The sequence below is a fragment of the Diceros bicornis genome, chromosome 17 (genome assembly GCF_020826845.1).
Source record: "Diceros bicornis minor isolate mBicDic1 chromosome 17, mDicBic1.mat.cur, whole genome shotgun sequence".
NCBI classification, from domain to species: Eukaryota; Metazoa; Chordata; class Mammalia; order Perissodactyla; family Rhinocerotidae; genus Diceros; species Diceros bicornis.
The window spans coordinates 32,548,406-32,561,529 of record NC_080756.1 but is presented as its reverse complement, the minus strand read 5'-3'; the positions used below and the strand labels follow the sequence as shown (position 1 = coordinate 32,561,529).

At 34.4% G+C, this 13,124-nt stretch overlaps 1 protein-coding gene across 1 annotated transcript in view; it reads right to left on the bottom strand.

Annotated features, from left to right (window-relative positions):
- IPO8 (importin 8) overlaps positions 1-13,124 on the bottom strand; it is a 71,791-nt gene that overhangs the window by 37,232 nt on the left and 21,435 nt on the right. Inside the window, exons 9-16 of the mRNA XM_058558570.1 lie at positions 11,044-11,178; positions 9,366-9,465; positions 6,579-6,655; positions 6,174-6,290; positions 5,624-5,713; positions 4,163-4,328; positions 2,651-2,811; positions 1,717-1,842 (exon numbers count right to left, since the gene is read on the bottom strand). Coding sequence (XP_058414553.1) covers positions 1,717-1,842; positions 2,651-2,811; positions 4,163-4,328; positions 5,624-5,713; positions 6,174-6,290; positions 6,579-6,655; positions 9,366-9,465; positions 11,044-11,178 — 972 coding nt within the window. The remainder of the gene's footprint in view (positions 1-1,716; positions 1,843-2,650; positions 2,812-4,162; positions 4,329-5,623; positions 5,714-6,173; positions 6,291-6,578; positions 6,656-9,365; positions 9,466-11,043; positions 11,179-13,124) is intronic.

Genomic DNA, 13,124 nt, shown 5'->3' with positions numbered 1-13,124 from the left:
CTACTGTCTTAAAGTTCAAATGATCCAAATTTTCCCAGTTTAAAAATCTGTCAATGTATTTAAAACCATTAAGCAAAACTGCCTATGTTTAAGCATCTGTTTTAGATTTCTAATTTCGCTCTTCATAGATTAAGTATTTGTACACATATTCATACACATATGATTCCTTTTAAGGAAATACTGTTTTCAAAGTTTGCTTTTAATAAGCCAAATTCAAAATCATAGGACAGGCAATCAGGAACTAAGGTTCCAGCCCTTGTTTGCCTCTAATTATCTATGACCTTGGTAAAGCCATTTAGCTGAAGGCTTTAAGTTTTTTCATCTGTAGGCAAGGAAGCTGGACTTGATTAGTGCTTCTCAATTTTAACTCATGCCTCTCTTGACAATCACAGTAAGTTCACACACTCCTTTAACTTTATTTGAAATTCAAAATAAATTTAATATCAAGAGTAAAAGAATTAAAACAAAAAGATAAAATGCTGTTTTGTTTTCAAACTAACCCTGCTGCTCATTCTACTACTGCCCATCCTCCACACACACAGTTGCAAAAACTGAACTAGGTGATTTCTAAGGTCTCTTCAAATTTAAAATACAAGTTCTACATGTAAGGGGAAAGAATCGTCTTTAAGTATACTTGTTGTAATTTAATTTGGAACATCACACTGTTCCCAAGAGGCCCACTGTTCCCCAGAGGCCCATACAGTTTCAACAAGGATACAAAAATAAAATAATGAATTTGGAAATAAAAATTCACAGTAAGCCTTTTAGGTGAAGGAAGGCCTGCCCAGGAGAAGAATATTGACCTGGTTATAAGAGTCTGGTAATCTTCCATTGGTATGTGATAAACACGGGATAAAGCAAGAACCACAGGGTTTAACAATGCTATTTAAAGAACTAGCATCTGCTTCCCAGAACTTGCTGTATAAAACGAGAGCTGCCATCATTGCCAAACAAGTCAACTTGCGTTCACAGAAGTAACGAACACAAATCTAATCTGAGTTAAGGAGAGGCTATGTGCTACTTGGGGAGGAGAGTGGCAGGTTTTAGGTGGGGATAAATTGATACCAGAATAATCTGACTGAAAACCCAAAACTCTGTGCCCATGAACAAGTCTTTCGATGCTACCTGAACCTAGTTTTCCACATCTGCAAAACGAAACTAACATTACCTGCTCTCTCTCAGGGTGATGTTTTCAAGATTCTATCAGCTAATGGATGAGAAAGCATTTGATAACTGTCTCTACAAATTCTTATCCCAATGCTGTTCTGGAATTCAGTTTAGGAAAGATGACGTTTAAGGTCTTCTTCTCTTCCATTCTCACAATATTTGTTACATCAGAATTTTGTTCCATTATTTAATATTTGCCACTGTGATTGAATGGCTATGACTCTCTACCAAGACTAGACTGTGGGTTCCAGAAGACAGAGCTCATGTCTTATTCAATTTGGTATTCCCCAAAAACCTAGCATGGCACATAGCAAATGTGATGAACTGAACGCAGATTAGTACAAAAGGATATACTATATACTTTACAACAACATGTAGTATTTTCTGTCAATCATTTTAATGTGTTTTTAAAATTTGAGAGTAATTTTTAAAATCTAGCAACATAACTAAATAGCAATTTAAAAGTCAAGACTTTAGAATTCATGCCCATTGATCACATAAATTTCAGTTGTTACTGTAATGACATAAGAAAACATAAAGAAATCCCACCTCTTTATGATCTTCTACAACTGTCAAGATAGTATCAATGGTATGCAAAATTCCCATTGCCATTACTGTTTTGTCTTCAATTTCTTCATATTCATCACTTTGAAGAACTTTGCCAAATATCTCAGCCTATGAAAATAACATAAACATATTCAGTAATTAGTACTATTATACCCACCCCTCACTACTATAAGTTAGCAAAAGGGCAGTGTCACACATCTAAACGTCAACATTGCTCAAATTTTAAGTTATGTACTTTGCCAAGTGAATCAATGATAGAACCTATGTTTTAAATATAGCCATTTTTTCTTATCTAGTCACTTAAGTGGAATATACATTAACTATTACAATAAGATAGCTAATATTTAACTTCTGATTGTCATTAAACAAATAAATCCAAAATCTAAAAAAACTGAAATCTAGTAAATACTCAAATGAGAAATTCAATAGAAGCTTTACAAGACAAAAATCAAGGAATCACCTAGAAAATGAAAGAAAAAGAACAGACATGGAAGACAAGAGAGAAAAGGTAAGGAAATTAGAGACTCAGTCCTGGCCTAACATTCCACATAAGAACGAGGGAACAGAAAAATGGTATGGAGAAATTCATCAAGGAATCAATACAAGAAATTTCCCAAAATTGAAGGAAATAAGTTTCCAGATTCAAAGCTCAGAAAGTGAAAATTCAGAAAGTTTACATCAAGGCACATCACTATGAAATCTCAGAATATTATAGATAAAAAGAGATGATCCTAATTGTTACTAGCTTTAACTGTAACTATAGAAATTAACAACTGTCTGAATTATTAGAGCAAACATTTTTATATTAATATTTCAGTTACGTATAAAACCGAACTCCAAATTTTGGAGTTTTTAATTTATTTAGATTATTCACAGCTTTTATACCAAACTAACATAAAACATTGCCCAGTCTTACCAAGTGTTGGGTCATATCAACAGCAATGGAGGCTACTTCTTGACTGTATTCACATATCATCTTCTGGATCACATTAGTAACATCATCATTTTCTGTCTCTCTAACAATGTGCAACAGCTCCTGCATAATAGGCCTCACATGAGGCTTCATATATTCCTTAGCTAATGCAACAAAACAAACAAAAATCGGTAAAAAATTCGCCATTCACAAGTGGTAAAAGGAATTAACTTGGTCACAAAGTAAAGTGAAAGAGGGTAATATGTTCTACATACTTGCTCCACGATGAATGAGTTACAAAACTGTACCAAAATAATCTTCACCAACGTATCAATTTTCCCATGAGTAATATAGGGATAATCAGTCCCGCACAAGAAAGAACTGTCCTGCCCAAATTGCCAATAGCCCCCACTGAGAAATCCTAATTGTACACATGCTCTGTCATCAGCATGACTTACAGAACATGAATATGATATCAGGATACAAGTATAAAAATTCATGTACATGAAAACTATGCCCAATACTGATGGTGCCCATTCTCTGCCCCAACCCATCTCTACCCACACTCCTCCCCACAAATCCTTATATAATATTCAGTCCTCCTGTTGAAATATTGTTGAATAGAGGAAAACTCAGTTCATCTACTTCATAAAGCTGAATTTCTTTTCAAAGGTTTATTTGAACTTTGAACAGGATATTCTTCTAAACAATAAAATGAGATATCTGTGTTATCACTCACTAGAAATATGACTTGCTACTTTCACAACTAGCAGAATCACAGAATCCTAGAGTTGAAAGGAATCTTGAAGCCATCTAGTTCAACCCTTCTACGTTTAAGTATATGGAAACCTAGGCCTTGACAGATCATGTGCCTCGTCTAGGTTTTCATGGTAAGTTAGTAGCACAATCAGACTAAAACTCAGGTCTCATGATTCCCAGTCTACTCTAGCACCTAACCATTATCAACTTGATTCCTAATCTAAAATTTTTCTGGAAACCAGTCAATAGAAACTCCTAAAAAGGGCAAAAATAAACTCCTATAAAATTCTGAGGGGACAGGGCCGGCCCCATGGCTTAGCGGGTAAGTGTGCGCGCGCTCCGCTACTGGCGGCCTGGGTTCGGATCCCGGGCGCACACCAACGCACTGCTTCTCTGGCCATGCTGAGGCCGCGTCCCACATACAGCAACTAGAAGGATGTGCAACTATGACGTACAGCTATCTACTGGGGCTTTGGGGAGAAAAAAAATAAAGGAGGAGGATTGGCAATAGATGTTAGCTCAGAGCCGGTCTTCCTCAGCAAAAAGAGGAGGATTAGCATGGACGTTAGCTCAGGGTTGATCTTCCTCACAAAAAAAAAAAAATTCTGAAGGGACAAAAGCTCAGAAATCCAAACCATGAACCTTAAGACTTAGAAAATCATCCTTATTAGGGAAGAAAGTGAACAAAACTATTTGAGAAGACTGTGTCAAAAAATAAAATAAAATAAACCTTCTAAAAGGTATTTTTGGCTCTACCTTGTGTCTGGTTAGAAATTAATGACTGAAGAGCAAGGGCAGCTTCAACTTTGACAGGCATCTCCTTATCTTCAATCAGGCTCTTCTTTGCTAGCTCAACTGCATTTCTTAGATTGAGCTCATTGTGAAACTTCAAAGAACTGAACGTGTGAAGAACCCAACAGGACTATGAGAAAAAAGCAAGTAGGGAACTATTAGAATTAGGGCATTCTGTAATAATGTCATACACATAAGAACTTCTTACTAAGTAAGATATCATTAATTCCACCAAGTACTATTTGTTTGGTTTTGGAGGACAGCATATTATCCTTAATTGCTAACTTCTGGATTTCCCAGTCTTTTTATAAAAAGAGGCAGTGTCACTACTTCTAAATTACCTATATACAATAACATTTTTCACAGGAAAAAGGAAATAGAGCCAAATTTAAGTGTCTCTGAAAAAAGAAATCCTGTTTATGCTTTTAATAAATATTGTGATTCATAACTAATTTATTATTTATATGCAAAAGCTACCACAAACCAATGTTTGATATTCATTTGCTGGTCTTCACAGCAAACAAATGAAACATTCTTTTCCCTTACACTAACTGGCTTAGCAAACTTTCTTTTTTCACTCACATAAGGTACAAAGAATTTTAAACCCTGTATAGATTACCAAATTTTAAACTAGTAGACCACAGAACCATATTATTACTTTTTTTAATTCTCTTTGTGCATAAAACACAATCAATAGTAATTAATTTGAATTACTACAGACTTTTATTAAGAGAACTACAATTCATACAGCCTGTCAAAGATGGCAGCCTACCTATAAAAACACTTACATGCCCTCTGCATCTCTAATCTACATTTGCCCAAATATTTCTCCAGTGACTATTATCTTCTGTTTATAAAATACTTCAGAGGGTACAAAGCATTGTTAACATACGTCATTTTTAGCAAGACATATTTTTGTGTTGACGGTTATAAAGATAAACACTAGGCTCTTGAATTAAAGTTCTATTTTTATTTCTCCATAAAATATCTTGATTCTAGAAGTAATATACACTTAAAACACAAATAAGTTTGCGTGGATTATTATTTTCTCCATTTTAATAAGGCATATCTACCTAATACACTGGAAATCATAATTAAGTTTTTAGCCAAACTAGAATTTCATGCTGTTTTGGACACTGAAAATTAATCACTTTATGATTTACATTGTACCATTGCTGTAACATCATCCCTCTCACTGCATGTTTTGCATCTGCTAGGGGAAACTGAAAATAGCTGGAATTAAAATCCATAAATCCCTTTATTTACTAGTTTGTTCTTTATTCAGCTTATGTGACCATAAGGAACATTCCAACTGATTTCGTCTCAATTTGTGGTAAAAGGTCGATTTATCCAAAAACATTTAGTTCAATAATTATCTTACAAATGAAGATTTTAAGGTACATAATGGAAATATAGAAAACTTACTCTAGCTCGAAGATATCCCAGGTTAGACAATAATAATGGAAATACATGATTCTGCAGCAATAGCTCCATTTGGTCCTTGAATAAACTCTTCTGTTAGGAAATAGAAATTAAGTTTCAACTTATCAATGTCTTTTTCACAGGTAAAAATCACATCTAATAACGTATGTTTATTATGACTATACCTTAAAATACTTCTATTTACAATTTTGTAAAATTATATGACCTACATATTGCATGTTTTAAAACAAGACAGAAATAATACCTTAAATATAATTTGGTACTGACTGATTTTTGTAGAAACAAATAACACTCAAGTCATTTTGTATCCTTTTTTTTACATAGCAACAATTTCACACTAAAAACCTAACGAATAAAAAACTCGAATTTTCTTCTTAATTAAAGACACAGGTGACAGAAAGAAGGATATTTACAGTCAACTCAATTATGCAGAAGCAGTCACCAGTTTTAAATTTAAATCCATAACTTTCATATTCTCTCATTTGCCTGTACTTCAGTTTTATTAAGTAAATTAAATTTTGAGTAGCTTAACCTTCAATAAAATATCAGCTAGGGAACCAATCACATGCAGGGCTCCATCTTTCTTCCTAGGGTCAAAGTTCGGGTCTGTTAGGATCTGATAACAGAACGCCATCATTTTTGGCAATACCTAAAGAAAGAGAAGAATCCATTTTAGTCTACATGAGTTTTCAATGCCCTACTGAAGTATTAAATATGATGTGCAAATTTTCAAAAATAAAGCCATTTTATTGTGTTTTATCAAGCAATTATAATTAAGAAAACAAAATAACCCTTTTCCCTTACTAGGACAGAAAAATATTGTTAAAGTGACAGGTTATAACTAATAATATAATTTTTCAAATACTAGGGGTATACTAGAGTGTCAAATCAACACAGGCTGCTTTTCAGTTTGGGATTTAAAAAGATAACTATATACCTCTTTTCTTTTCTTTGCAGCAGTATATAAGAGTGTCTGGGCTGCTGTGGTGGGAGAAGCATAATCTTCAAAAATATCTAAGATTTTAAAAGATTAAACCATGTTAGTAGAAATATAATTACTTATTATAGATTTTAAAAATGATTGAGCACTATTCCAAAATCAAGAAATAAAACAGTCTACAATTACATTGGTTTACAGCATAAAAAAGCTAAGGATATATCATCAGTGCTCTCATGCACAGTAATATTCACCGAACTCTACAGGTTGTCCTTTTAAACAATCATACTAAAGAAAACAATACATATTAGGCTCATCTGTTTCACTGAGAACAGGAAAAATGCTTTATCTCTACCAAAAAAACAAAAATTTATTTAGTGCTTACTAGGTGCCAGGCACTATTCTAGGCTCTAGGGATACAAAGATCAAACAAAAGGGTTCTCATGAAGCTCACGTGGTGAGAGAAAGAAACAGATTATACACATACATACATAACAGGTCAGGCTAAGAATAAATGTAACAACAGAGGAAAGAGACAGAGAGAGACAGAGTATGAGGTGCTAGTTTAAACAGGGAGTCAGGGAAAGACTCTCCAATTCTCTGTTAAGGTAACATGTAAGCAAAAATTGAATGACTGAGGAAGAAAGCTCTACATGGAAATCTAGCAATAAAGCTCTCCAAGTAGAGGAAAACGCAAGTGTAAAAGCCTTGAGGGACTGCAAGGACAGTGCTAGGCTCTGTCTACAGGTACGGTCAGCAGGTATTCAATGGGTATTTACTGAATATACATCTATTTAAAACATATCACTTAAGGTCATGAAAGTTTTCACAAATTTCAGAATAGGCAGTTTTATATAAGAATCTAAAAACTTGAAAAGATCTGATATGTCCATATTTAAACATAAAAATAAAACCAAATCTGAGTCTTTGCCTCAAAATATAAAATGCAAATGTAACAATGCTAACAACTAACATTTATTGCATACTTTCTCTGTGCCAGGCACTATAATAAGACTTTACAAGCAACTAGTAACTAAATCAGTTAGTTCATGTGTATTATCCCACTTAATCCTCCCAACACTATCATCATTGCCTGTTTTATAGCTGAAAACATTGCATCTTGGAGGGGTTAAGTAACTTGTTCAGTCACACAACAAATAAGTGACCAACCCAGCATTCACACCCAATCTGCCTTAACACTAAAGCCCGAGCTCTCATAGTTTTTACCAAATCTAAAGACATTATTATTAATATCAGTCAACGCATTTAGGTAGGAATGTTTTGTTCATATAAATAACTGCAAGTGGTAAAAATATAAAAAGAAAACTAATACCATAATTGTTCTCCCCTATAGTCATCCAAAAGTAAAAGAGACATATCAAATAATAGCCTCTGCATTCTAGTCCACAGTAGGAAACAATTAAGGAAAAAGCACTTCAGTTAGTCTTGAGTTATCTATATTCTCTTTTAATCAATAAAACGTAAATTCTGTCACTCAATACTCACAGCTCTTAATTATTATATTTCTAAAAACTGAGACACTATCTTATTTGATATGAAGAATAACAAACAATGGTTGCTTTCTAAAAGCTAAATAAATACTCTGCACATTACAAATCACACAGGTATCATAGAAAAGCTAACCACTAAAAGAATGCCTTGAAGAAGACAGAAGATTGGCTAATCATTCTGCTCCTAGGAAAACAAAAGCACTAGGAAGAGAAATAATAGACCATGCATATGTGTAATGGTTTTCAAAAGGAAATGGTAGAATGGAGGGATAAAGCAGATGGTAAATATTGTTTCTCATTCATTTGCTTTTACTGTACTTTGTCTCCAAGAGAAGAGGCACTTCCTCACTTACTGAATCAAATAATACTCAACACACAGTACTATAAAAACAACATAGCCCAATAATCCAGCATCTATGCCAGCAGGCTTAACTCAAGTAACTCAAGTAGCTAGAGACAGCTGGCCTGACGAGGGGAAAGCACTGTGTTGTCGCAGTACCTTCAGCATGCCTTGGGCAGTGCTAGTTTTATCAAGTATTTATTTCAACATTCACTGAAGGCAGACTAGAGCCATACACCAGTAGAGGAATGTAGAGGTGTAGAAGGGATGGAGAATGCAAAATAAAGCAAACAAATAAGATAAAGTCCCTGCTCTCAGATATCTCTAAGTTGTGGGCAAAACAAAGGTACACAAATAACATTTTGCTATGTTAAGTGCCTGAATAGTCCATGAAGCAATTAATTCAAACTGGGGATAGAAGGGAATGAACTCAGGCAACTTACACAGTTCAGCAGCTTCCAGGAAGATCCAAGCTAAACAGACCCCTGGAGACCTGGGCCATACATTGGGGCCCCTGTAGGGAATCTCATTCCTTTGTGGAATACTTAGCCCCTAGGATAAGGAGGCAAACTAAATTGGGATCCTCCTAAAATATGCAGAAATCCAAAAGATCTCCCAGACTGAGAACAACCCAATCTACAAATGGGTATCCCAAAAGGCACAGAAAGGCATCATCAGAAAAAGTTATAGATGGCTCCATGACTGCTTCAGTGCCCGTAAGAGGGATGCATAAACTGGCTTTTCCTCTCCCACACCCAAAAGCCTCAAGTCCATTGGTTCAACAGAACATCAAACTCTCATGAGTTTCAGAGTTTATCATGCAAAGCAGAACTTTGAGAAGGTAACAAAGTAATAAAATCTGCATAAAAATAATAAATTTAGTTATATTACTTTACATATCCAGGAACTGATGAAGAATAAAATCATCTCAATTACCAAATTTCATCCTTATATACTCATATGGATCTTCCTGCCACAGTTCTTCATCCTCATCTTTGTAACACATCACAGAAAAAATCACATCTTCAGAGATATTCTAAGAAGAGAAAAAGCAAAACAAAACAACAAATGCAATATAGGCTATTTAAATTTGGGGAATACCAATAATGTATTTACTGACAGCCTTTATGATGTTAGTTTTCCAAACTGTTATATTAGTCTTTCTGTTAAGTTTGCATTGGCGAAGGTGAAAGTGGGAAAGCAAGAGCTGGGGCAGGGGTAGAGAATTAAACATGAGATTGTTTAAGCAACAACTGATTAAAGGTATAGGGAAAGAGATGAATGTAAATGCTACTCTTTGAAGCAACAGCAGGGATAATAAAGTTTTACCAACAAATATTAAACATACCTTGATTCTTTAAGGAATAGAAATAAATAGCAAGGCAAGGTTATATTTACTAATATATTTCTTATTGCGAACATTTTTACATTTCCATTTTGGTCCTAAATGTCAACATATCAACAATATTAAAATTTTCTTTTTCCGTTTTCAAAAATGTGGATTTCGGGGGAAAAGAAATCACATCTAATAGCCTCTTGGTACACTTTTATTAATGCTCTACTAAGACCTTTTGTGCTCTAACAATTACATATGTAAAAACAGGATCATCTCTTATCACTTATTCCAAATTAAATAGTTCTAAGAGGAAAAACTCAGCCTAAGGACCATATGAAAATAAGGCCAAAGGCATCAAGTAGAGAAAAAAATGCAATCACAATTCACCCTTACTTTACAGGAACACAGTAAATAAAATGAAATCAGTGTCTTTATTAATCACAAAGAAATTATCACTATTTGATCAAGGGGATTAGGCAAACACTACAAGGTGTCCACAGAAAACAATGCAAAAGATATTGTATTTGTAAGACCTGTAATAAGATAACACTAAACAAATTCTATCCTGGATACCAGAGATAAAGTAAAAGAATTTATTTTCCTTTTTATATACCATCTTAGAGATACATAATTTAAGAATTCATAGTTCAAGAGGAAAAAAAAATTCAGTTCCTAACAACTTTGAATTATCCAAAACTATCCATATGCAAATAAGAGTTTATGTAATCGCTCACAATTTTCCACTCTCAACTGCTCTTTAACACAATGCTGAATTCTACCTTTAAGTAAACAATTGATACAAAAGCAGAAAACTTTAACTTCTGCTATAGAACTTAACAATCCAAAAAAAGAAATAAAAACCTTGTTTGCTCGTACCTACAAAAGAAAATGGTCATGTATCAGGTTTCATTTCCTGCAAAATCACATACCCTGGTGACTGTTTTCAAAATGCGATCACACAAAATACCTCATTTGATCCAGCAACCTTTGGATAAGAAAGGTGGAAAAATATTAGCTAACTTAGAGGAGAAACTGAAGCTAAATGAAATTACAAACAAGATCGACTGAATCCAAGTCTCCCAACTCATAAAACTTGAAGGCCTCACGCTTTTCAAATACTTAAATTTTCCAGCCCTTCATATCAGATATAAAACGGCACTCATTTGAAATTATTAATGGAAATAAAAATATATTGAACATAAAATACAGACACTTACTTTGTCTAGGAAACCTAAAGTAACAGAGAATAATTTTGGAGAGCTGCTCCCTGACACCAACCTGTATGTGTGGCTTCATCTGTTTCCAGGTCACAGAATGAACAATCCCTTGGTTGAGATAGTTGAATGCTTGCTGAAGAACACGGGGGGCTACATACTCTTTCTGTCTATATTGGTCTAAAATTTTCAGTAGTACCTATAGGAAAATAGGAAGAGAAAATATATGAGAACATAAACAATTTTAAGGTTAAGGGGAGGGGCATTTTTAGGCATGACATAAAACCCAGAATCCATAGAAATAAAAATTAACATATTTTTAGGGAAATCAATATTTTGTGAGAAAGCTCATGGGCAGTTATAATTGTTAGATAGATTCATGTTATATTGAACTAAAGGGCGTCTCACTGTAATTTCTAGCTATTTGTCCTACTTCTAACTTATGGAACTACTCAGAATAAGTCTATACTCTATTCCACATACTGCTCTTCAAATAAATTATGATTCCTGTTAAAAAAATAACAACAGATTTGACTAAAGGAACATTGAAAACATCCATACAGCAAGAGATACCATAACAGATTTTAATATTTGATAAAGGTGCATTTCAAATTGGAAGAGAAATGATAAGTTACCCAAAAAATAGTATTGGGACAAATGAAAAGCCCTCTGAAAAAAAATTAGGTTGGCTCCCTAACTAAACTTCATACCAAAATAATTCCAGATGGAAATATTTCAACAACAACAACAAAAAGGAAAGCATAGAATTCCTAGAAGAAAATGTGGAAGAACTTTATTTTACAATCTCAGACCACAGGAAGTCTTCATAAACATAACACAAAACTGAAAAGTTATTTTTTAAAAGATTGATTAAAAAAAAAAAAGACTGGCTTATGCACCCCTATGTTCATCGCAGCATTATTCACCATAGCCAAGACATGGAAGCAACCCAAGCATCCCTCAACTGACGATTGGATAAAGAAGATGTGGTATATATACACACAATGGAATACTACTCAGCCATAAAAAAGACAAAATCGTCCCATTTGCAACAACATGGATGGACCTGGCGGGTATTACGATAAGCAAAATAAGCCAGAAAGAGAAAGACAAACACTGTGTGATTTCACTCATATGTGGTACATAAACCAACACACAGGCAGATAGAACTGTTTGGTGGTTACCAGGGGCAAGGCGGGGTGGGAGGTGGGCACAAGGGGTGGAGGGATGCATTTACATGGTGACTGACAAACAATAATGTATAACAAAAATTTCACAATTAAAAAAAAAAAGACTGTTTATAAGGAAGGAACCATGCCCAAAGCGGCTGTGACTGGCCCAAGGACCCTCAGTCAGAGGCAGCACTATGACAAAGTCTAAGTCCCCCAATTCCTGGTCTCCAGAGCTCTTCACTACAGCAAGCTTATAACTGAACTGCTGAATAAATAAAAAGGGTTCTTTCAGAACACGTACAGAATTTATAAATTCAGAACATGAATTCAGTTCAAGTTATGTAAAATTCAGCTTTATAAAATTTGTCAGAAGTCCTACCAACACCCAGATGCCCCTTCTGCAATGAAGGCTAAAAATGGATGTCCTTGAACATGGCTCTTCCTAATCTGGTTGCGGCTCATACAAAGTGGAGGCAGCGGGAGATGAGATACAACAGTAAGGGAGAAAACAGTTTTTGATTAAAAAAAAACTATTTTTAAATACTAGGAATATATACCTTGAATAACCAACCAAGGTACAAAAAAGTTTATGACATGGATGCAAAGGCATGAAATTTAAATGTGTGTGTTTATACATAAACACACACCTTTACCTGATGCTGGAAAAACTCTACTGAACACACTTCAAGAGGGCATCAACTTTAGGATGCTTAATGGGCTTTCACAGCAGTGGAAAGAGCAGAAGGCAGAAGTGACCAGCCTCCTGATTATCCTAGTAGCCACAGGGAATTGCTGAACAGCTAATATTATTCACTATTCACTAATTTTCCCTATAGATTATCTCATGGGCCAACAAAATAATTTGTGAGAAAATTATAGCCATAGCTTTCCTAAATTATTGCAAGGTACTATTTAGAAATGATAATCCATATGATACTAGACAAAATGATAATCCATAAAAGGAAGTATTCCA